At 47.7% G+C, this 25036-nt stretch overlaps 1 protein-coding gene across 2 annotated transcripts; it reads right to left on the bottom strand.

Moving 5' to 3' along the window:
- Positions 1 to 1671: 1671 nt before the first annotated feature.
- On the bottom strand, positions 1672 to 24995 carry MSANTD2 (Myb/SANT-like DNA-binding domain containing 2). 2 transcript variants are annotated; one of them, XM_010581341.1, is made up of 5 exons: positions 24781 to 24995; positions 11618 to 11662; positions 10747 to 11005; positions 8876 to 8936; positions 1672 to 2813 (listed from the first exon to the last, which is right to left on the bottom strand). In XM_010581341.1, exons 1-5 carry the CDS (start codon positions 24985 to 24987, stop codon positions 1961 to 1963), a joined length of 1425 nt encoding a protein of 474 aa, XP_010579643.1. In that variant the 5' UTR covers positions 24988 to 24995; the 3' UTR covers positions 1672 to 1960. The 2 variants fall into 2 exon arrangements, with proteins under 2 accessions (XP_010579643.1, XP_010579644.1); XM_010581342.1 differs by lacking the exon at positions 11618 to 11662 and adding an exon at positions 17555 to 17754 and having other exon boundaries at positions 24781 to 24834.
- Positions 24996 to 25036: the final 41 nt, after the last annotated feature.

Raw genomic sequence — 25036 nt, 5'->3', positions numbered from 1 at the left:
CCCCCCCCCCCCCCCCCACCCCCCCCGCTCCTGCAGTGGCAGGGGGGAGCATCCCCTCCAGCCCCTCTCCCCCGACAGCCCCGGGGAGCCTTTGGATAAACACATGAATCCTCAACAAGAAATTACCCAAAAAAGGCCATTTTTGAGCCTCCGGATCGAGCTCCCCCCATTTTAGGGAGCCCCAGGCTGAATCTTCCCCGGCTCGGCCGAGGTTATCCCGGTCCTCGATCCAACCAGGGTCAGACCTCAGAGCAGGAGCCGAGAGATTAGACGCCTGCGGCAGAAGAGGGGGCGGGGGGGGGGGGCAGAATTAATCCCCTCTCGCCCTCATCTCCCCCCCATAAATCCAGCCTGGCCACCGGGATTGCAGGATTCAGCCTCGGGGAGCAAGGAGGCTTTTGGGGGATCAACCCTGCCAGATCCCACCGGGATCTCACCTTTTCCCTGCCGGCAATCTCACCTCCTGGTCCATCTGATGCTTCCCTCTCGGCTCCCAGCCAAGGCTCTTCGGGGCAAGTCACCCTTATTTTGGGGCGACTCACCCTATTTTGAGTACTGGGAGCAAGGCGGGGGGGGTGACCTCCTCCTCTTCCTCTCTCCGCCATCTCAGGGCTCCACTGCATCCAAAGGCGACGCCAAGCTCCAGCCAGGCAGCGGTCCTCACGTTTTCAAACAGTTCGGGCATCTCCATGGGGAAGGAAACCAGTTCCAGCGGTACTCCCATCCCCCCCCAAATAAATAAACTAAACAACTCTCGCAATAACGACCCCTGGAACGAAGCCCCGGTGGAAATATCCCAGGAAAAGACTTCTGCCACCCCCTCCCAATTCCCCCCCCTTGCGGAGGAGAAAGACATTTGCTGAAGCCCATACGTGTTTGCTTGATTTTATTAGGACCGACACATTCATCGTATGTCACAACTTCACCGATCGATGAGCTTTAGAAAATAAAAAACCGAAACTGCCAGCGCCAGCCAGCGAGATAATGGGGCTTATATAGTAACACGTCTGAAAAAGGCATTAAATGCGTCCTCCCCCGTCCCCGTGTCCCTCCCCGTCCCCGTGTCCCCATCCTCCCCCAACCCCCCCTTCCCCATTCTCACAGCTTTGATTGTATCCATAAGCATGGTTCGACAAAAACAAAACAAAACAAAACAAAAGTTTCCCAGCTGCCAGGTTATTCTCACAAAGAGGCTAACTAGAACGCAAAAAAAAAAAAAACCCACAAAAAAAAAAAAAAAAAATCCCCCCCCCCCAAAAAAACCAAAACAAACAAAAAACCAAAATAAGAAAAATAAAAAGGCCAGGAATTATTTTAATGTTAAAAAATAAAATAAAATAAAAGCAGATATGGCAACGCTACTAGTAAAGTGGAATACATCACAGAAACCAAAGTCTTTTTGCAGGCAACACTGTTTGGAGAGAGGAGAACACTTGATGGGTGAAAAAAGTGAAGTTCTAAATTATATACAATAGTATCTAAGGGTGGCTTTGAAAAACAGTCTCCTTTAATGTGATTCAACGTTTAACTTGCCGTTATCTATTGCTTATTTATTCAGATCCGTAATAACACTTAAGAGAGAGACGGATGTGTAAAAATGAGACACTGTGGAATAAAGAAAAACCAAAAAAAACCCCAGCTTCTCATATGAAAACGCCACATGTACGTGCTTGTCCGATGTGGAATGTACCTACAGTCATTTCACAGGCCGGGGGCTTCTCCTCGCCGCGCCGCTCCGGTAGGAAAACCGGCCGGTCCGTCCGGCAAGAGAGCCGGGACACGCTCACTTGCTGGGGATGAGCTCGTGGAAAGCGCCCCACGAGCCTCTTTATCACCCCAAAACTCGTTTCCAGGCGGAAAAGTCCGACTTGCCCAGCTGTGAACAGACAGGATCCGAGAGCGTCTGGTAGCAGGATGGAAAAAAGGGGCGGAAAGCCCTAATCCTTATGAAGGATGAGACTCAGTTGTTAAATTTTAAGGGGTATCCGATGGCTTTTTCCAGGCACTCTACCAAAGAGCCGGCGGAAAGAAAATCCCTCTCCACTTCCACAAATTTGATGTAGATGGATTTGGGTGACACACCGGGCTCTACGATGCAGTTCTGAGATAAAAAGGCGTTGATCCCGACCCAATCTTTGCTGAAGGTTTTGGTGTTTGCCTGAAAGTGTAAAAACAGGCACTGCTGGAGAGTCCGGACCTCGGCAATGCCGAGGTAACAGTAGATAATCCGGGCGGATTCCATATCCACCCGGAGGGAGGCTTGTGGCGAAGGGACCTCCAGCTCCCCTTGAGTCTCATTGCCAGGATCGGGACCCCTGTGCTCGGCGAGAGGGGAGGGGGGTTTCTCGTGGCACTCTTCGTAACCGATGGCGTACAAGCCGGGGCTTTTGGGGATCCCTCCTGGTAATAAATATTGAACGATGTTTCCTCCGGTGGGTTTGGAGTGAGCGATGGGTATCCAGTCGATCTCCATGTGCAGCTCGAGGCATCTGGCTTCGCTGATGGTGATCTCCAGGAATTTGTAATAAACGTTTTTCCAGTTCATTTTCTGCACTCTGGTCATGATAACCCGACCCTCCGGTTTTTCCGAGTTGAAATATTCCCGGAGCCGCTTGCCGAGGGGTACCTGCGAGCTGATCTCCGCGTAGTGGTAACGAATATCCTCCTTCCAGCGGGTGTTGTAACCGATGCCAAAAATGGCCAGTTTGTTAGAAAGATGTAGCCTGGAGAAGTCCGTCCAGCTCTGAAATAGCTCCCACTTCAACTGGACCGACTCCAAGATTTGCATAATATTCTGCATGACGTCACGCTTCCTGGAAATTAAAAAACACGGAGAGAAGGATAAAGGCATCAGTAAACCGGAGCTGCAAAACCATCCCGGCAAACGCACTGACCTTCGGGAAATATTAAACCCTTCCAGCTTTCTTGGCTGCTTTTTAGGTGGTGGGTATTTTATTACTATATACATCCTAGTTAGCTAGGTGAGTTTATGGATTATAACACCACACTGACTTTTTTTTAATTAATTTCAGCAAAACCAAAGAAAAACCCAACCCAAACTCCTTCCGGTATCTCCAGCAAACTGCAATCTCTGCTGGAAATGAGATTTCATGCAAGAAGTTCTGCAGGAGATAAACCGGTAAAGAAAATGAGAGCTGATAAATCCCCAAGTTCAGCTTCCAAGAAAGATTTCTGCTCTTACCAACCCCCAAAACCCACACAGTGGAAATGTCCTGCTCCTACCTGCACCGCTTCAGAGCAATTACAAGCAAACACGTGTCTGGTGTCGCTAAACAAATGCAAACTCTGTTACTGGGTTATTCTTTACAGACGTGCGTTCCCATCGGCACACGGTCCGTCACAGATGACCGGAGCTGCATCCCTAATTTGCAACCGCCACTCAAAATGCTTCCACCTCGTCATTACTCCAAAATTCACGTGAGCAAACAGGGCTGTAATTGTAAAAACTACAAAGCAAGCACCAAGCAGCTCCGAAAGGCTCAGTCCCAGCACTGGATCAGAAACAGAGCTCAAGGGACCAACCCCACAGAGCAGACGATGCCGGTGAAGATAACCTGCACCCGGACACAAGCAACGCAATAACCCGCTGCAGGATGGACAGCAGAAATCCCTCTTGGATAGCCAACAAAGAAATCGCCACGTTTCCAAAGATTTCTTTTACACTCCCGGTAATGGCACCGGCACCAAAGTGAGTTTCCACGGAGGGATATACGCTTTGCTAAGCGATCGGGAGAAAGCATTCATGTGTGCCTGAAGCAAGCTGGAACAGCTTCCTCCAGGATGAATGAGACACTTAGAGCGTAATTAGCTAGTAGGGAGAACTACTAATTTTAGGAGTTATTGTCCTATAATCAAAGCTGTAGGAAGATAATGTGACTTGTTTGGTAATGGAGAAATCTCTCTTGGTCCAACAAGTGGGATTTAAAAGCTTGTTCCGCTGACTCTCCTCCCTTTTATCTGTTGCGCCGCATCTGTAAAGCTGAACTGCAATGGCACAGGGGTCACCACATCCCCACGAGGGTTCTGCCTCCTCCCGTGTCCCACCAGCACTTTCAGCATCTTTAGTCCCCATGCCAGGCGACACCAGTCTTCTTCTGCGGGGCATGCACGAACTTCCCTCCTCCTGTGGGGTCATGAAGATCGCTCCAACTCCCTAAAATCAGCCTTTCCCAACAGCTCCCTGATGGAGTTAAGCATGAGGCTGGCCGGGACACGATGGTCTTTAAGCAAGAGCAGATATGACGCCACACAAACGGCACAAGGATACACCTGGGGTTGAGACTGGCAGCTGCATTTCTACCCAATAAATCCCTAAGTGGATCAGAAGGTGTCTTTCTTCCATCCTATCGATATAAGGGTTCAAAGAAAACAAGGTTTGGGAGCTGCAGACCCTTCCCACGGTGCTGGAGAGGTCCAGCCTCACAGCCTCTCACCTCAAAAAACCTGCTTCTGTAGGTGCAAATACAACACACGTGATTTCGGGAAGGTTCTCAAAGTCCTTTAGGTGATCTGGTGCCTCCGGGACAGACTGCAGGCACTGGGCTTGGGACCACAGAGCTCTGCGTTGAGCAGTTTGACGCACGACGGTCGGTGCACGCCAGCTCTGCAAACCTCAGGTGGGGTGTCCAAGCTCTCCAGCAACAGGTCTGAGCCATCCAGGCCCAGATAGCTCACTCCTCACGGCAACGGGAGGGACCGCAGCCATTGGTATGCTGCCTATCTTAACAATCTAGCACCAGCAACCACGCCAGGAGGTTCCCGGATAGGCCTTAAAAAGGCATTTTGGCAAGCGCATCGCTGCCGCGCTCAGAGCGTAACTGAGTTTCTGGAGCACCGAGGAGGGGACCTGCTTGGCGAGCAGAGTTGTCTTTGAGCCAGGGGTTTTGAAAAACACCTGTTGCATCATCAGACTCCCGTTTCTTATTTTAAGTTACTTCTGAGGAGTCATTTCCACTTCTCCCTGTCTAGCAGCAAAAGAGAAGGCAAGGAGAGAAATACTGTACAAGAAAAATGCGTATTTACCCCCAACCCATTTATATTTACACACAAACACTGCAGCAATACTGAACCATCTCAAAGCTTCTCTACAGCTTCCCCGACTCTCCTTCAGATGCTGAGCAGCACAGCGCCACTACGCTTGGAAAACATCTTTTTTAGACTTTTGGAAGTGGAAATTCACCTTCTGGGGACAAGACAGACAAGGGGACACAGTAAGCACTGGCTCAGCACAGGGCTGTTTGGTAGCAGAGAGCCTGTGTTTCACTGCTGTTATATGCTCATTCGACTCTAGACAGACAGCTGAACTCAATTTAAAGAAAGCAGTCCCATCCAAACCCAGAGACAAGAGAAAGCAGCGTGGGTAGATTTTCATTCAACAGTGAAAGAACAGAGCTAAGAACCAAAAAAAAAAAAAAAAAAGCCCCCACCTTTAATAATTACACTATAAATACTCTCACTAAGTTTAGTTCAGCACAAAATAGAGCTGAAGCTCTGGTGAAAAAAAAAATTAGTCACTCAAACTGCTCCTGCTGGGAAGAGGAATAATTTCACTAGAGATGATCACTGGTAGCACCTTGTGGATGGGAGAGGAGAAGGGCTTTCCACAGAGGGAATCCATCTCTTCGAGCACAGAGGAAGCAATAGGGAAAAAGAAATTTTAAAAAGCTTTGCTTTTCAGTTTTAGCATCTCCTCTTACACCAGGACTCGGTGACTCAGCAACCGCCCTGCTGCACCTCACTTTCCCAGGCTCTGACCAGCACCTCCACGACTCAGCCAAGCAGAGGTATTATAAGCTGTAAGAGTCAAATCATTACTATTATTTATTTTTCAATGGAAAAATCCGAGCTAGCAGAGGGTTTACCCTGTGTCAGCGCTGTTTGTCACAGGGCAATCTCATTTTTCATCTGCAGAAGGTGCCCTAGAGCTGGGTTTTACCCTATCATCAAATCACAACCTCTGTGCTGGAGACTGGCCATCTGCATTTCTTTCTCCTCAGAAGCTTTTGCAATTCAAATGAGGAAAGACGGGAGACAAGACTGGTGCAAATTTGTTCTAAGGCGCTGTTTCCAAACAAAAGCGGACTTCAAAGAGCCTGAAACAGCTGGTTTCAGTGAAGGACCCAGCTCCCCAAGCTTTTTCTAGTTCATCTTCACAAAGCCCACAGTGAATAAAACTGCTCCTCAAATAAATTTAAAATAGCAGAACAGAGTCTTAAGTAGCATTTCATTTTTCAAAAGCGTTTATTTGGAGGCAGCAGTGTGCCAAGGGGACGCAACGGTGAGCAGACATGGGGGAGAGTCCAGCTGACGGAGCACGGAACCTGGACACAGCTTCGCTATTGCTCTTTGCTTCCTACGCTGCCGAAAATAAGGCAACCCAGGAAATACGGGAAGTCCTTATATGTCTTCAGAGGCCAGTTATTTACTACCTGAAGTTAAGAGACGCAGCGCTGTCCATGTTAATGAGCTGTGCAGCTTGCTTGGAGATGGAACACATTAGGTCTGCTGGTGTGTGATCAGGTCCCAGTGCTGACTGAGCTGGCGGGAGCAGCTGAACTCCTCACAGGCAACAGGAGTAAAGTGAGCTCCCTCTGTTTCTGCAGGTTTGTGGTCAGCTGATTGTGACAGCAGCCTCACACGTGTGTGTTTTATCAGGAAAAGAAGAGCCAGAATAAATTCCAGCACCCAGAGAGCTCAGCGATAGGTTTCCTAGAGCAAGCATCTCGGCAGCACTCTCCCACCCTCTCTGCTAGGAAAATAATGTCACGGTGCACATCTGCTCCTGTGGTTTTCCAGAAGCTGCTTAGCTGCAAAAAATCCTTCCAAAAATCCTTCCAAAATCCCGGGGGAAGGAAAGGTGGAATCAAAGACGAGATTTTTAGCAATACACGTGCTTACAGTCCAGCATTGCCACATTGCAATTTCTCCACGTCAAAAATCACAGCACAGGTTCAGCAAAGAATCTGAACGCACTACCACTCCCTCCAATTTTATTGAGATTATTTCTGCTGAAAATCTGCACTTGACCAAAAACGCAGATGAACTGAAGCCCCACCTTCTTCCAAGTAAGTTAGGTGTATTTTAAAACATTGGCCAAAAAGGTGAAAAAGTTTGGCATCTATTTATTGTCTGCGGCTTTTAAGAATAGACACAATTCTATTTTTTGAAGATAATAAATAAATACCCAGCTTATCTTCGTATTAGCCACCCTTCTCCTGACTGCTTTTAATCTACTAAGTCAGAGTTTAAAAGGTCCTTGCTCTCATAGTGGGGGGAAAAAAGTAATTTTCAGCAAATCCATCTTGGAAGATACTTTGCGCTTCCTCCGGGCACGTATGACAGGCTTATCACCTGCACGCTTCACAAAATGCCCAAGAGTTCAGAGACTTCTGTGCATTTCAGAGGGAACTTGGTGGGGGAAAAAATGACCAGAAAACTCTGAAAGGTCTAATCTACCAAATCTAAACCAGTCGTCCATCTACACAACAAAAGCTGGAAGGGAAGATTCAGGCAGTCCGAGCCTCCACTTCAGAAAATTCAGGATTATTTTCTATGCAAATCCCTAAAGCATGCCTTGAAAGGTAAAATTATCCCAGAACAGTCCTAAGCAACTGTTCAAAAAGGCAGTAATAACATTTATACTGAAAATGGTTATTTTTCTCCAGGTGATCCCCAAGTTGCTAAACTGAATTTGCTCCACATTAAGAAAAAAGGTCACCTTTGGGTACCGTGAAAATCCATCTGAAGTGGGGAGTTTGACGAAGCTAGGCCATTACAATGGAAGCTGCTTTTTTTTTTTTTTTTTTTTTTTTTGGTTTTGGAGGACTTTTTCATTCAGTTATAGTAAAAAGCCTCTGTTGTGTTACTAACCAGGGTCGCTATGTTAATACAGTGCTGATGACTTCCTACCCTACAGAAGCTTTCCAGCATAGGAAATACCAGATTGGCTTCAGATGACACTACAAATTATTGGTGAGGTAGCTCATGTGTGCAACCCACCCAGAAGGGTCTGCGAGCCAATTTGCAATGGCTCACTCCCATCGTAGACAGATCTACAACCACCCTGTGGGTTTTAAAACCCTAAAGGTCAGAAGAAAGTAGCCCTGGTCCAAGTAAATACGGCACAACTCCTTCCATTTTTCAAAACACTCTGTGTTATTGTTGGCGAGGCAAGGGAGATTCACATGCTTAAAGCATTCGAAACGCTCCAGTATTTGTTAGATTAAATCGATCCAAAAGGTTACAAGTCAGCTCCAGAAAGTTATAAAAATAATAATAATTAAAAAAAAAATCACAAGCTTTGGCTTGCCTTCCCACCAAGGAGGGGAAATGCATGAACTTTTCTTGCAAGCATTACTCACACCAAGCCAACAGTACACACTACTACTGGGGTGCTGCGTCCCTCTTCTTACTCTTTCTTTCCTCCACTCCTCCTATATTCTCTTTTCTCCTTACATCCAAAGGGGCAAACTTCAGGCAAATGGAAAAAAAAAAAGAAAGCCAAACCCAAGATTACAAATAGATCCAAGAGTTTGGCCTCATGTCACGATACCCGCAGCCTGCCCACACACAGCCCTAATGAATCTGCTGTGTGTTTTATCCACATTTTAAGTCCTTGCATTCATGTAGTAACTCTTGTTTCGTTTGTTGAATGATGAAGCCAAGAAGAGACAGAGTTGTGAAGCTTTTCAGATGTTCTGAGGTAACTGGAATAATGCATAAAGCAGATTCAACTGTATGAATAGCCTTGCACAATGTATTTATAATTATAATCAGAAGTTTCAAATATCCTCCCCTCCTGCACAACATCCCCAGAGAAACACATTCCAGGGTAAAACATTCATAAATTACTTACTGCGTGTCTTCTGAAGATTCCTGTTTTATCTTTAATGTTCTTTTTGTGGTAGGCATTTCATCTAAAAGGTAAAATTCCAACACATAATTACTTTTCAAATAATGTTCCTGAGGCTTTTTATTTTTTTAAAGGCTGAAATTAAATAAAAAAATAAGTCAGAGCTGCTTCCTAAGCCAGCCAGTCCACTACTAAAGTTCTGCACGAGACAGCTCCAGTTCCTAAATCCTCCGTAACTGAAGAGTATTTTGTTTCCCTTGGAAGAGATGTGGTCAGTTAAGATCTGAATCTATCTCTGCAAGTGCAAGACCTTTTCAAGGACAAGAGTACAATTCCTGCTATTAAAATCACAACAAATTTGATTGCAAACTACATTGTTAAAAAAAAAAAAAGGAAAAAGAAAGAAAAAAGACTATTCTGCTTTCAATGGCACATTTGAAGAGCAAGCACGAGAACAAATGCATCTGTACTGCATTTAGATGTTGTGTGCTAAGTGCTTTTCTCATAACTTCTCTGAACATTAAGAATATTGTCAGCCCAAGTGCACACAAATATGTCCGATATGACTGAAAGAAAACAGTGACAAACAAGGAGACCGCAGTTTGACTCACCAGAACGAGTCAAACTAGAGGGAATTAGCCATCATTTACATACGTTTTGTAACATTGTCCTCTCCCCACCTCTCCCACATATTTCTGACTTTTAAATCCCCTGGGGAAGAAGGCTGAGAGAACCAGAATGTGGTTAACAGCCAACTTGCAAATTTTAACGTTAAACTGCGATTTAAGCCTCTTTCAAAGCATCCCAATTGACCAGTCCCCTGAACACAGATGTGTACAGATACGTGACTGCATCTCCTCTCCCTGTTTCATCCTACAAATCGCAAGGGGGAGAAAAAAAACCTCATGGCACCAAGAGCCTTTACCAAATTCACCTTCTACGGCTTCGCTTGGGTCTCCATTGAATTTGATCAACTTAAAGTTTCTGACGTGAAAATAACCCCCTGGCTCAGGCAAGGGAGGAACATGCACCCGTAAGATCAGTGGCTCAAGAGATATAAATATGCTTCAAGAAACCCACTTCTTCACAAAACTGCTCAGATCAGTGTGTGTTTTCAATCAAAAATGTAGTACCTTGCTCCATTTAACAAAGTTCAATAAGCCACAAGCAACAACCAAATCTCCAAACTAAATGAATATATCGATTCTTGTGCAGAGACACCAATAATTCAGGCAAGAAAAGCATGTGGAAGAGTTTGGGTTAGGTCTCAATCCTGGAATGTGAGCTTGCTTGCCCTTTTTTTTTTATTTAAAAACAGGCCACACATCTGGATATAAGCATATTTACATGTTTAAAAAAAAACATACCAGTTAGGGTACATATAGGAAGAGGGAGCAACATTTTTTTATAGTCGTTGGTATTAATAGCAGCAGTTTGAACTCCTGCTCATAATTTAACCAAATGGTGTTTGAACGGTAACACCAGGTTCAGCTGGTGCCCACAGACCTCCAAAGCAGGGTACCACTGAAAGGGAAAACAGCCTCCTAATCCCATGAGGGGAAGTAAAATGGAGCAGGGGAAGGAGAGACAGGGAATGTGTCACCTCCTCCTCCACCGTTTCTAGCCACACAGCCCTTCTTTCCTCCTGCCAGGCTCTTTAGACTTAAGTCCTGATCCTAAAACACTTCAGGAACCACAGTTTGCTTTTGATGATGAACTGGGGAATTTCTTTCCTTTTTTGCCCCCAGGACATCAGGTGCTCAGCATCTTGAGCACATTATGTCAGAAAAATTAAAGTTGGTACTGAGATACGTATGAGCACAGAGCCCAGGCAAAATCAGAGAGTGGAGATGCGTCAACATGGCATTTCTTACCCAATTCCTGTTCGCCAGTCTGGTAGCAATGAAGATCCTGACTGTGGTTTCCCCAGTCCTCCTGCGAATACTCCTCCATCGTGCTGCCGTCTGACTCCAGCTCCTGATACAAGCCGCTGCTGTTGATGAGGACAGGCTGGCAGGGCTGAGAGTCCCATCCTCCCTGCCCAAAAACCTGCTCCAGCTGTTCAAACGTGTAGCTGCTTTTCCTCTTCCCAACACCATGCTCCTTCACGCGGCTGTAGCACCTGCGAAGGGTCTAAGACAGAAAAAAGCACGTTAATCAGGCAGCGATGGGTTGGAAGAACGCATATTCACTTGCAGACAGTTATGTGGCTGCTAGGTTTTCTTGTTTCATTTTTTTACTTCTGCTGATCAGTATTTGCCCCACACTCACGAGCTAAATGCAATGCTCCCAAGCTAACCTATACCCGCCAGGAAGCATCGTGTGTATCCGATGTTCCCACCGCAGCGATTTAGCGTTAACATCTATGACCCAAGACAAAGTTGCGTAGCAGCTACAGGTTCATCAGATTTAACTCAGGTGATTTATTCTCTTCCCCACTTCAAAAAAATCCCCAGATCTGCCATGTAACATAGGGAAAAAAAATAAAATAAATATACCAAAAGACCCCCAGTCAGAGATACCAACCAGCCAAGAGAATGCACACCTACTACGAGGAGGAGAAAGCAGAGCTGGTGTCGTGCCCACAGCTTGGAGAAGGTGAAGCAGGGAGAAGAAAGAAAGGAAAAGAGAAAGAAGAGTCCCCCAAAGCAAAGACGGTCCAACCTTCCTTACTCTGGTAAGAAGACACAAGGTACAAAATGTATACACCTAAGCTATTTAGCTAGGAAAATATATATTACTTACATATTTTGCATTCCTTACTAACTCACTCTGTCTCTTGTGAAGCTGCTGAAATTTAAAAGAGGTCAAATCAATAATGCTCCAAATTCCCAGACTTCGATATCAAGCATTAAGTAAGAAACAATACTTAGACAGCTCTGTCTAATAAGCCTTTAAAAACAGTGCCGAGGCCGAAACCTCCCACACAGACAGATGCAAAAACCTGGTCTACTTTTGGTGATCCCTTTAGCATCCCACACCGACGACCGCACCATCGTGCGTCACGACAGTGATGCAAAGCTGTATATGCCTACCATTTCCATCCACGTTTCCCCCCTAATCCGGAGCAACACACAACTATTTGGGGGTAAAAAAATTAAAAAATAATAATAAAAAAATCTTTATGCTCATCCCTCAATGTGTTTTTAATTCTACCAGCTGCCCCAGGTTTGCTGGATCTTGACGGTTTTCAGTTGTGTAGAGTGCTAGAAAACTTTTTTTTTTTCATATTAAATTTATTAGATTGCTCATGTTCTAGCTTGAATGGCAAAGCTACCTCTGGAGTTCAAGAGGCATTAACTTGGGAAGAGCTAGTCCTGTTGCCTTGCTTTCTGGAGGACGACCATAATGGACTTTCAAGCACATCATTGCAAAAACAGCTTGGCTTTCCCCCCCAAAGGAACCTTTACATCTCCAGAAAGTTCGAACCTACCTAATGATCCTCATATACTGGTTTAACAGCATCAGCGGGAAAGGGATACATTTCTAACCAGTTTCCTCATGACATTCAGAGCCTTGGGGGCAGAATCAAAACTACTAAGCAGCAAGTCAGTTTTACTCTGCTGTTTCAAAAAAAAAACCAAAACAACCCACAAACAAACCAAAACAACCCCCAAACCAAAAACACAGAAAGAATACAAAATAAAAAAAAAAACCAAACCAAACCATATAAACACACAGGCAGCAGTAAGACCAGAACTATTCAGTGGTTTAAGGTGGAACCCTTCCCGATTCTGCCACCAAATTGGACACCATCAAATTTTAAGCTTCTGTCTGCAAGTGGGATGAAAAACAACCAGCTACATCAACCTGAAACCAAGGACCCGGCCAAGAAACCTGTCGATATTCACTGCAGGCAGACTGGGTTCCCTAGGGCAGGGGGTACAGATAAATGTGGTGGTTAAAATTGGGCAACAAGAACCCCTTGGGAACAGCGAGGCAGTTTTAAATGGTCTGGTTTGCCCTGAAAAGTGCATTGGAGGATGCATCACCCAACTTTTTCACTCCAATTTCTCTCCTTTCAGCTCAAATCTCACCAAGCAATATGGGCAAACTCTCATTTCACTCTCAGACTCTTTCTAAAATCCACCCAAGTCAGAGTTTTGGAAATATAGTTCCCAAACCCCAGTTCTTACATCTGCCCGGGCTTATCCATCGGAGTTAACTGCAGACTTAGAGCCTCTAGCTGCATTTATTAGCAGCCTTTAAGCTTAACAAACTGTCTCCAGCACAGTTAACCAAAAAACGTCAATACTCTTGGCCAAGCCCTCTTGGGAACATTCGACATCCAGTCACTTGCTCTATTTTAAGCGTGTGCTTCAAGCATCTCTCTCTACCGATGGAGTTATTGAGTATCTTACACTGGGTTGTAGCCTAGTTGTAATTATTTCATTCAGGCTGCAAACTGGCTTATTTTACCACGAAAATAATTTAGCATCAAGTCAATGGAGACTCCTACAAGAATTAAAGGGAGCAACACAGAAAGGGGGCAAAAATAAATGAGCAATACTCTCATTGCTCATTATTCTTGCAAGTCAAGAGTACTTTTGAGGTTACTGCCTAGATGCTTCTGGACCCGGCTGCGTGAGCCACTCTTCACCTCTGCTTCTGGCAGCAGAAACCTAAAGTTTGAGTGAGATAATCTCAAATTTGGTGCTTTCAAAAGCACCAGAAGGCCTGCGGCCAAGCAGCTGGTGATTCCTCTTGGTCTTGTTTCCTGGAGAATCAAGATTCCCGCTAGCTCCTTCTTCTTGGTGGCACTCCCCAGTTTCTCCAACAGGCAGTCCCTACCACTTTTCTAAGTGATGTTCACCTCCGAATAACACAGGTCAGCTCTGTTTCACAGATGCCCACAGGCTTCTACGTGGCAGGGCTGAAGTGGACCAGATCGATCGCTCTCCCTCTGCAGTCGCCTGCACCTCCCACGACAATTTTCTTCAGAGACCCTGGTAAGACCTAAATAATTGTTCAGACTTCAGGAAACCTCTCCTGGAGATTTTATAGCACTCAAGGGTTCAGACACCTTTCTCCCAGCAGGTTATTCTGATCACCAAGATTTAAGATCTAGGTTTTTCTTACGCACCTCCTCTATTCCTCCTGGTGTCCGGCTCAACTCCTGCTCCGTGGTTCCTAAAGTGCACATACATATAATGATACAGATAGACGAGAAACCAGTAAATTTAGGACAATTAACTGAAAACAGACCTGATAACTGCCCAGTGACTGCACAGACTGGAAGAGACCGAGGCTTTTGCTTACTGTTCTGCAACCCTGCCTGCAATACGAAGACAGATTATCCCTGCTTAATTTATAATTATGAAGTTCAAAGGAGGAGACAGTCCAAAAGCTCAACATGGACTTTCTCACCATTTCTAACTTACAAGCCCTCATCCTCTCTACAAGTGAAGCCACAGGAGAACCAATCACTCTGCAGGGACTGCAGCATGACAATCAGAAACACCGGTCAGAAAAGCCTTGGGAAGCGACTTTGAGGAAGGCTGTAGACACAGTCCTCCTCCCAGCAAAAAATCAGGCGAGGGAGAACCATGCTACAGTGAGCTTTTTACGCATAACCCCAGATATGGTCCAACAGAAGAAAACTCCAGATCCCTGATCTGAGCCATACTCTTACTTGGCGAGACGCTACAGGCTCCGCAGAGCAGATAAGTGGCACACCTGCATGTTCGTGTTAATCTATTTAAGTCTATTAAATGACAGCAGCTGGCCTAGAAGGGGTCCCAATGGCACAAAGCACCACTTAGCACAACGTCCAGCTCTGAAGATGCTCTTTCACTTAATGGGAGAGAGCTCTTGGCTTCACATCCCAAATTAAGAGCGGCAGTATCAAATAGCTTCCTCCCTCATCATGCCAGGATACTCACAAGCAACACAAGATGAAACTAGACTGGGACAAAAGAAATGGCTTTTGAAGCCTGGAGTGGTCATAGGGCACGTAGGGATGGCTGGCAGAGTGATAGATCTTGCAGTCTTCATTCCCAAGTTGGATGGTGGGAGCACAAGGAAACAGAACTGACTACAGGAGTCAGATAGCTCTGCTCAACTTGCTAGCTCATGTAGTTTTAGGTTAAAAGATACGTGCAAGGCAGGAGAACATGAGACTTATGTGGAATATTGCCACATGGAGCCCTATTTCTGCGGTCTATCCAGAATAAAAGGAGGAGAAAGAGCACCTTAAGCTCTCGAGAGCGCCATACACCACTGCAGAAAGGTAGCTGACAACTTCAACTTGTCCCCAAATGAGACACCACATCATAACACTCCTCTGCAAAACACAAGCAGCCCCACACAAACCCCCACTTAAAACTCTGCAGGTGCGCGCTGCAGGAGCTGCCGCGGACCCATCTGCAAAGGCTCCAGCCCCACAGGTGGCTGCACATCTGCCAGATCACTGCACTCGAGGGGAGACACGCTGGCAGTCAAAATAAATCATGCTTTGCACCAAAGAGCGAAGCCTCAGTCGTATCCTGATGTGCCCAAACGCACAGGGACTTCCTGAAGGATTTGGCTCTGGCCCAAAGGTCTCCAGTACAGAACAAGGAAAGCGATGGGAGTGTCCTGAGAGGAGAAGGGTGTGAGGGGGAACACAGACAAGTTGATCGTCTGATCGAGATAGGAACCAGAGATCTCTTTGGACAATGACTTGAAGAGGCAAAGTCACCCTAGAAGACACAGATAAAGGATGTCAGTCAAGGCAGGTAAGGCACATGTTTTTAAGTTAGGTTCTAGTTCTGGCTAACTAACCCAACAAAAAGGCGCAGCAGATTTCCCACCACTGCCAATTTCTAAATCACAACTGAATATATTAAAAAAAAAAAAAGCTCTCGCCTGGACAGCAATTATCTACAGAAGCGCTACAGCCAATTGTAGAGGTCAATCTAGATGAGGCACGACTTTGCCAGCAACTGAGAGGGAACAAAGCTGGGGTATAACAAGCTGTAGCCCGGCTGGGGGGAAGAAGTCATGCAGCGATACGTGGTGCCGAGACATGATGAACTTCCCCACAGTGGTGCCAGGCTATACCTCACGTCTCAGCCACCTGCGAAGATGGCTCCATCAGTTGCTGCTATTAGAGAGCTGAGAATAAAGTTATTCATACCCTTCTCAGGGATTTGATGCTAATCAGGCTAGACATCTAGAGAGAAGAACTCTCCAGTATTGCCTGCGGAAAAGCAGATGGCTGGGCACCTCCATCTCTCGACGTACTGAGCTCCTGGTTTAAGACAGCACTGGATGAAAAGAAGAGTAACTAGTTAGAGCTTGAGAAGGAAGACCAGCAAAACCCTCTGCCATGCCCATACCTACCGCAGCCAACGACGTTTGTCTCTGTAAAGAGTTTAGATGGGATGGATGCGTCCTACTGACAGAGCTCGGCTTGCAGAGATGCACAAGTAAGGTTCAGCCTAGTCCTGGCACAACCTGCTCAAACTCATCGTTACTTCAGAGCAATGAAGGCCACGCTTGAGTAGATTGTCTTGCCTTCAGAAACACACTTAATCCTAAAATCAAACTTGAAGTTTCACACATCCACTGTGATCAGGACAAATATCTTTATGCCACCCACGAAGCCTGCCTTTCAAGAAGAACCCAAACTGCAGCGGTCTGGACCAAAGAGGTCTGAGATGTACTCAGCAGGTCACATCTCCGCTACCAGTAAGCCATGAGAGACCATATGGCCCCAAATCCCTCCTGGTTCTCTCTCTCAAATGAACAAGCAGAGCAAGGCCACATGCCTCTGTCACGTCCCAATTTCTCAGGACGATGACTCAGGTTTGCCGATTCCCAGGTCAGTATTAAGGTGAAGCAACACTGGGGATCCTTCAACTCACAAAACTCAACTTTTATTTGCTCACAACAAAAATTGGCATGCTCACCACAAAAACTGGCATGACACACAGTAAAATGTGTAACATGTGCTAACCATACATCACCAAACATATACTACAAGCCTTGCTTATTTGGGAATCAGGTCAGGGAAGACAATAAGGGGAGCCCTCCCATTGAGTCACGAGGTTCAGAGCAGACCCCCTTGCTTTCTAGACTCCTCCTTAGAGAAGGGCCCAGGGGCGGCTGGATCCGCTCCTAGTCCCAGACTTGGTCAACGGTTTATGTCTAAAGGGATAAGGTGTAGGGATTGTGGAAAAGGAAAGAGAGAACAAGACAGAGAGAGAAAAAGGAAGAGAGAAAGATTTCACCGGTCCTGGGTCCAGCGTTGGTTCAATCAGCCAAGCAGTCCCATTCTGGTGGGCTTGCGCACCTGGGGCTTCAGTTTGTGTCCTTTTATCATCCTTGCCCCTCCTTTGGGCGGGCACTCAAACTCATTAGGCTAATTAGGTATCCTTTGGGGAATAGGTCCATGGGCTTGGGTGTCGTTTGGGGAGTAACTTCCCCCTCCCTGCAGACGTGATCTTTAGCCATGCATGGTGAGCTGCCCTGTTCAGCCTGTCCAAAACAGCATTATCAGAGCAGGGAGCTGTGCACCCTCCAGCACACCTTCCCCCTCCCGTTGCTGATGGGCACTGATCAGCTTCTTTTCACCTGGGGTTCCTTGCTCTGCAGAGTTCCTTGTTATGCAGAGTTAGTCGTTAAGCAGAACTTGCCCCACCACAATGTTTGAGACATTAACTCCTTCAGCCCCTCCAGAAGACAAAGAGCAGCACAAACCTGCCTGCAGGTGGCGGGGAAGATGGTCCTCTCCAAAACAAGCTTCGGCCAAGCGGCAGAAAGCATCAACGCGGGTGGCACCACAGGGGAAACTTCTCACGTAGTTCAGAAAGGTAAAAAACTTTATGCATACCATCCTAGAAGTGTGTCGTTGCCCATTCTGGGGTCTCTAGGGGAAGGTCCGTGCCACTCGCCTTCAGCTGTGTTGAGAAAACGTTACCAGTGGAGAGCAATATCTAAATCCATGGGAGAAGCTGGAAATGAAATACCAAAGGTGGCTTGAACTCCAATTTTCACCAGGACCAGTGGTCAAGGGCTGGTAACTGGTGAAACCACAGCACTCCACAGAGCATCATCTACTTGGCCCCCAAATTTATGCACTTAGTAGGATGGAGCACAACCTGGAAGAGTAACGAAAGCGAATCTGCCCCCACACCAGCGCTCAAAGCTGTATGCTCTCATACAAGCTTCATTCTGCTGAGCATTTCAGATGCATCCAGTCACTTCTTAAGTAAATAAAATCCTCGATCAACGATCCAACACCTCCTGCATCATTGCTGGTGGCACCCTTTCCTGACATCAAAGCACAGCCTCTGCAATAACGGGACACCCAAAATTTCCAACTGCCTGCGTGTGCTGGCTAAGAGCAAGTGATAAAAATCAGAAGGAGGGGTTTTAACACCTTCCCAAGTCCTCCATAGTCAAGGAGCACGACAGGGAAAAACTGCACGCTCCCAAACTAAGATTTAATTTTCAAGTGTAGCAGGTTTGTCCTTCTGCAATGAGTTCCTAGCCATCAACTGTTTCTGTCTCAACAGCATAACCTGCCAGTTCAGTCTCAGCTCCCCTTGCGAATCATTTTGCACCCACGCAGTAAGCGGTGGATGACCCAGGTATGCCAGAATGACCGGACCAGAGTATTACAGACACACAACACAGCTCCAGAAGCCACTGGACAGTAAAGACACTCGTCCTGCACATACAAAGTGAGACAGATGCCTACTGGCACGACACTGCCCTGCAAATACCCTGGCCGAAGAAAGTGGGTGCAGCTGCTCTGCAAGAGGGTTCGCTCCACATGATACTCACCTCCCAGAGATGCTCCTCTGCTGCAGTCCCACAATACATCCAAGAAAGAGTAAAACAAATAAATCTGTTCTTTGTCACTGAAGAGTTTATTTTTCCCGGCTTATTAACGTCAACAGAAAGTTGCTCCCACCCACCCGGGCCCGTAAGATCCTCCAGCGAGATGTTAGGCTGCTGGAGAGGATTCAAGGAATGACAAGAAATGAGCCAGCCTGGAAAACCCGGTGTATCTGAATCTATTTAAGCCAAAGAAAGATCTGGAGGTAACTTGAACACTGCCTGCACACATCACAGCTGGTGGAGCTGCCCAGATGAGGATCTGGGCCTGAGATAACAAATGCAAGACAAAGATAAAATGCATTCAAAAGAAATAGAAGGCAAAGCTGTTTTAAAGGTGGGTAGTTGGCTCGTTGCTACAAAATGTACCAATGCTCCATCATTTGAGATGTTCAAATTAAAAGACAGCCACTCTGCTTAACGTTATTGGACCCAGTGATGAAATTCTGGGTGAAATCCAATTTCCCATATCACACAGGAGGTCAAACCTGATTACGGCAAGCATTGCTTCTGACATAGTCTAGCTAGCGCAGCTTTTCCTTCCTTAAAAACAACTTCACACAAGATTTAAAAACAGATTGTTTACATCGTAAAGCAGGTAAAACCACAGCCCCATTACAAATAAGCCACTGCTGTCATTGCTTTACATATAGCTTAAAGCAGGAGAACACCAACAGCAGATATTCAGGCGTAATTTTTCATTCCTTCCCGTTTGATGTGGGTTCACAGCATTTGCTTCTCCCCTTTGTACCTACGCTCTCTGTAAGTGTTTAACCAGTGTCTTCAAAGTATTTATTTCTTCCTTTGAAAAATAAATTACATGCTTAGTGGACAACCACAACCCAGCAGAAAAACCTCCAGTCACCTGTCCGGGGTGAGAGGGAGGTCGCTACGTACAGAAAATCCAACACCAGGGCAGTGGGACTCATGAATTCCTGCAGCCGGGAGTTAGATGTTGGAGCTGCTCCTCTTTGAATAAATGGCTTGGCATGGACCCTGGGGAGCGGCAAACAGATTTCAACAGCTCGCTCGCAAAATAAAAGCAGAACCCTTATTTCTGCAGTAGCTGAAGAAACGACATGTTAAAAATGCCCCTGAATTCATTTTAACAGTCTCCCGACGCTGAATGGCAACTTTTAAGGAGGGATTTCTCTCTGCTCGAGAAAGGCTCGCTAGCTGCAACTGCAGCCAGTGAATTTCTAGCACCGAAACACTCTCGCAGCTCAGCTAAGCAAAGCGCTGTCAGAAGAGTGAGTCTTTGATTTCACCTTCCATGAAGAAACATGCATGCAACAGAAGCGGAAATTCTTCCATGGATTTAAAAATCAATGCATAAAATCCGGCTGGAGCACATTATTTCAAGAACACTGCTTTAAAATAAAACAAGACTTTATTGCCTGAAAATTACCCTTGAGTCACATGGCTCTGCACTGGTCAGCGGCAACCGTAAAACCTGAGCTCACCTGCACTTTCCCAGAGCATCCCCCTGCCATTGCAGCCACGCACAAAGGCTGAAAGAGGATGAAACAATGATGTCCCAGTGTATTACCCAACGGAAAGCAACCTCAAAGAACATATACTGGGTACGTTGGCTTTTGCCCTTCAGACGGCAACTTCACAGCACGAGGCGACGGCTCATTTTTCCGCAGTTAAAAGCAGCTCAATTTAACAGCTAACCTCCTGCTCTCTGGCTGAAACAACATCACCAGGCGAAGGGCACAAAATCAGCACACAAGTCTGAAAAGGGTTTTGCAAATATTCACTGTCTGCCTTAAAACACCAGTGCTAAGGTCAAAGCTTAAAACTTAAAGGCTCTCCACGCACTGCTGCGGAGAGGCAACAAGTTTTGGGATACACAAACCAGGCTAATTCCTTGACCGTGAACACGCAAGAGCTGGGCTGGACAAAAAGCATGTGCACTTTATAAACAACTCCTTAACGAGAGCTACGTGTCATAGGGACAGTCAGAATATATTACTAAACAAGCAAGGATTAAGGATACAACAGGACGAGGAAACTACAGAGCACGAGACAGCTTTTCCAGGAACCCAACAGACAGAAATTGAGACGTTTCAATCCTCCTGCAGCTCCTGATTGCCGAACCCACCAGTCCCCTGACCTCAGAGCCACAAAGTCAGATTCAAGGTCTCTTTCCGAAGGAAGAAACCAGGAAAAGCCGCTGGAACGGTTACGTGTGAATCCCTGAATTTGAAACAGACACTTCTAGAGTGGCTCAAACCCAACAGCGGTCTCATTCCCAGCTTGCAGGCCAGCGCTGCTTATGTGCGGAAAAGCACATGCAGATGTTAAGAGACAGACGAAAATCTGAACTGGGACCTTACTTTGCATCCTGTTTGAATTAGGAGAGAATGCATCTATGCGATACAACTGGAAAACTTTCTTCTTCGGAGTTGACTTTTTCCTTTCCAGCTCATTTCTAACTCGCTCTTCAAGATTTGGCAGAGTCCGGGGAAGGCAGGTGTCGCGAAGAAGGCCAATATCGAGTTCTTATCTAAAACGCATTTATAAAGTAAGTTGAGTCCGATACGTTTTAAGCACGATTTACATTTATAATACATCAGCAAATCCTCACGCTACCTTCCCTTGACGGGCATTAAGTATCCTATAAAATCACGGAAATACGGAACATTATGGATAATAAATGGAATGAGGCAACTATGCTTTCCTTCATCACCATCTCCCTGGTTCTGTTTTCAGCTGAGACAGCCAATAGTGGAGGACTACGAAGTGCCTGCAACCTCCCCTTGTTCCAAAAGTGCATTCAAGTCGTCCTACTCTGCCTTAAAGATGACTTCAGGCTTTGACCCCTCCACACCCAGAAGTGATTTTTCACTCTTGGTCGAGCATGAGAGAGTCAAGCAGCCGATTCTGCCTGGAATCCTACAAAAATTGGGATTTTAGGCTTGGCAGCAGCTACCACAACTATCTCAATAATCCCTGTAACAAGGTCAACTCTTGGCTCTCAGAAGAACCCCCAGCTTTCAATGAGCGCTCGTTTCTCAGCAATTCCAGAAAAAAAAAACCTACTGCAAGCCCAAAGGCTTCGGAAAAAGCCACATTTTTGGACCACCAGACGACTGCACCGACAAAGACCCTCGCAGTGGGGATCCAGGACACACAAAAGCTCAGGCAACAGCACGATGGGTGTGGGACAACACAGTCAGCTCCTGTTCTGGAGCGTGTCCGAGACGCCAAAAGCCCACCATGAGGGTCTTTACCAACGAGCGCTGGACACAGCTGACATTGAACGGTTGTTCTTCACCAGGCAGACAGCCCAAAGACAGGTCAACCTGCAAACAAGTACAGGCACAGGACAGCACACGGATGGAGGGCTGACAAGTCCCTTCCAGCTGGATCCTTCTACCAGATGTTACAGTACTGAAGAAGAGTCCGTCCCGACCTATTGCGTGTTGATCTAGAAACATCTAACAGGTCTGTCAAGAGCTGCTCTTGGAGCCATTGCAAGGTGATAAATACAAGCCTTGTGGTCTTTTATTCCCTCTAAGTTGTTTGATAGGTACGTGATGTGTGGTTTCTTTCAAGCTTGAACATTCTGGGGGCAAAGATGTGTTCAAGCATCACTTCTTAAGGGAAAGGGGGAGAAGTCCTCCCCTGCAAGAAGCTCACAAACTGCTGGGAGGATGGGATCTTCCAGCAGTCACCAAAACACTCGCTCTGGCCCCAAAGCAGCCACTACCCACAACCAGCTCCATCCAAAAGCATTGACTGAACCCAAATGGCCAGTTCTGGGCTGCTTTAATAGCGAGACTTCTCCTCACAACCTGCTTAGCGTCCTCTGAAGCATTAATGGTTGCAGAGCCTGCGACCAAAATGAGGGTAGCGGTCCTCTACAGCTGCTGCATAAACTCCCACCACAACCCGAAACCATCGGAGTCTTGCGGACAAAGCCAAATGGCCTCAAGAAACTTCTCCGTCGCGCACCAGCCTCTGGCAAAGCCCAAAATTTTGTGGACGAAGCGATTTAAGCAACAAGTGCCTTAAAAGCCACTGAGGAAACAAGGATCTCAAAGAGATTTCACGGTGCAGCAACGTTCCTCTCCAAAAATACTTGGATGCCTTCAAGGGAAATAAAGCCCTCAGCAGCAAGTACACAGAGTCAATGAAACACCATGATGAAAATACATTAAGAAACTAAAACAGAAGGGGAGCTTGCTTCGTTTCGACCACCTACTTTCAAAGGCGAGTCTCTCGCTTATTCTTGAGCTTCCTCAATACTGCAGACTCCCTTACTTCACATATTTTGCAAATCAAAGGTCGCCCAGGTGTGTGCACCTAGAGAATCCCAGCCTGGCTGGGCTGGCACAGCTGTATTTAACAGAAGAGAAGCAAACAGCCTCGCTGATCCCTAGCAATAACAAGACATTACTTTTTTTTAATCGATCGGCATTTTAAGCAGCTGCACAGGCATAAAGGGTCACGAAAGGGGAAAGTGAAAGCCGGAGGGACCTCGGAGAGTTTAATTCACCCTTCCAAGCTTCATTCACTTTTAACTGAAAACCCGCAGCGATTCCCAGCCCATCCACGGTCCCTCCAAACATCTCCTCTTCGTAGAAGTGGGACGCGCAAAGCGGCTGCTCCCAAGCTGGACGCCAACCCAGCCTTTCCCTTTTCCCCAGGGAATGATGCAGCTGGAAAGATCCCTCTTTAAACCCTGCCGCCAGAGGATATGCAGTCCATCGGGCTGTTTAACGCGGCTCAATTATTAAAGAGGTTTCTGAGACCACAGCATGCTCTGGTGTGAACCAGGGGAAGACGTCGTACCCTGTAAAGCAACTCCAAAGCAAAGGAGCCACAAGTGCAAGAGGGCAACCAGAGCCCGAGCCACCCCTTGTTACTGGAGTAACTGGGAGCCCCGTTTTCCCATGGGAACTTCAGGGAGCAGCTAGTGCCACCCCCTCACAGACAGAAGATGCTGGAGGACACGTAAGGGGACTGAGTCAACCCACCCAGGGCTACGGTGTCCTCCATGCTCGGGGCCAAAGGAGGCAACCCAGCGGATGCGGTGCCCCAAAAACCCAGGGGAAAGGATGCTGCTGGGGCCTGTCCACGCAAGGGGACCCGAATGGCTGGGACACTGTGTTCCTCCCCACTCAGCAGCAAAGGATGCTGCCACAGCCCACCCACGCAGGAGGAACCATGTGGCTGAACCCAAAGGACACAGCACCCAGATTGGAAAGATGCTGTTGGAGGCTGCAGGTGAACACACAAGATGTGGCACCCAGCTTGCTCCGGGCCACAAGATGCCAACTGAGTGCTGCGGGGAGCCAGGCAGCTAAGCCCAGGGGACAGGGTGCCTCGCACCCAGGGGCGAAGGCTGGGCTGAGCCCAGGGGACACCCACAGCCAGGGCCAAAGGATGCTCCGGCAAATTGCCTGCATAAGGAGATGCTGCTGGGGTGATCCCAGGGGACGGGGTGCCTCGCTCCCAGGGGTGAAGGATGCTCCAGAAAATTTCCTGCGTGGGGAGACCCTGTCAGGGTGATCCTGGCGAACAGGGTGCCTCACACCCAGGACCTGGGCTGAGCCTGGGGAACACCTACAGTCGGGGCCAGAGAATGCTCCGGAAAACTGCCTGTGTGGGCAAGCCCTGCTGGGGTGATCCCAGGAGAACAGACACCCCACACCCAGGGCCAGAGGACGCTCGGGAAAACTGCCGGCCCAGAGAAGCCCCTCTGAAAGGCTGAGCCCGGAGTACTCGGTGTCCCCAAACCCAGGGCTAAAGGACAGGCCAAGCCCAGGGGATGCCCCCACAGCAAGGGCCAGAGAATGCTTCGGGTGGGGGGGCGGGATCCCGAAGGGATCAAGCCCAGGGGACACACTGCCCCCACGCCCTGGTCCAAAGGATGCTCTGGCGAAGGGCTCACGCGTGGACACCCCCCCCCACGCCGGGGAGTCCCCCGTCGTGTCCCCCCCCCGAGCCAAAAGACGTCCCGGGAGATCGCCCACCCTCGGGCAGGCGGGACGGCCGAGCCCGGGGACACCCCCACCGCCCTCTCCCCCCCAGGGCACCGGGGACGAGCCGCCCGCCCCCCGCCGGGGTACCTTGATGCGCTCCCGGCACTGGGAAGGGGTGCGCTCGTAGCCCAGCTCGGCCAGGGCGCGGGAGACGCGCTCGTACATGGCGGGCCCGGGGGCCTTGCTGCCGAAGACGGTACCGGCGCCCTCCAGCTGCTGGTACCGCGCCTCCACCAGCCGCTCGTTGCCCCAGACGGCGATCAGCGCGTTGGTCTCCGCCGGCGTCCAGGACATCCCCCGGCAAGCGGCGGCGGCGGCGGCGGCACCGCCCGGCGAGAAGGAG

Source organism: Haliaeetus leucocephalus, unplaced genomic scaffold (assembly GCF_000737465.1).
Source record: "Haliaeetus leucocephalus isolate CR32 unplaced genomic scaffold, Haliaeetus_leucocephalus-4.0 Scaffold773, whole genome shotgun sequence".
NCBI classification, from domain to species: domain Eukaryota; kingdom Metazoa; phylum Chordata; class Aves; order Accipitriformes; family Accipitridae; genus Haliaeetus; species Haliaeetus leucocephalus.
This window is presented reverse-complemented; position numbering and strand designations above follow the sequence as displayed.

What these genes read in the sequence shown, in the direction of transcription:
- MSANTD2 (XM_010581341.1), bottom strand. Translation starts at nt 24,987, where the DNA reads ATGTCCTGGACGCCGGCGGAGACCAACGCGCTGATCGCCGTCTGGGGC. An exon ending in AGTGCCGGGAGCGCATCAAG is followed by an intron (nt 11,663 to 24,780) that starts GTACCCCGGCGG and finishes TTTAAATTTCAG; the next exon opens with CAGCTTCACAAGAGACAGAG. An exon ending in GAATCTTCAGAAGACACGCA is followed by an intron (nt 2,814 to 8,875) that starts GTAAGTAATTTA and finishes TTTAATTTCCAG; the next exon opens with GAAGCGTGACGTCATGCAGA.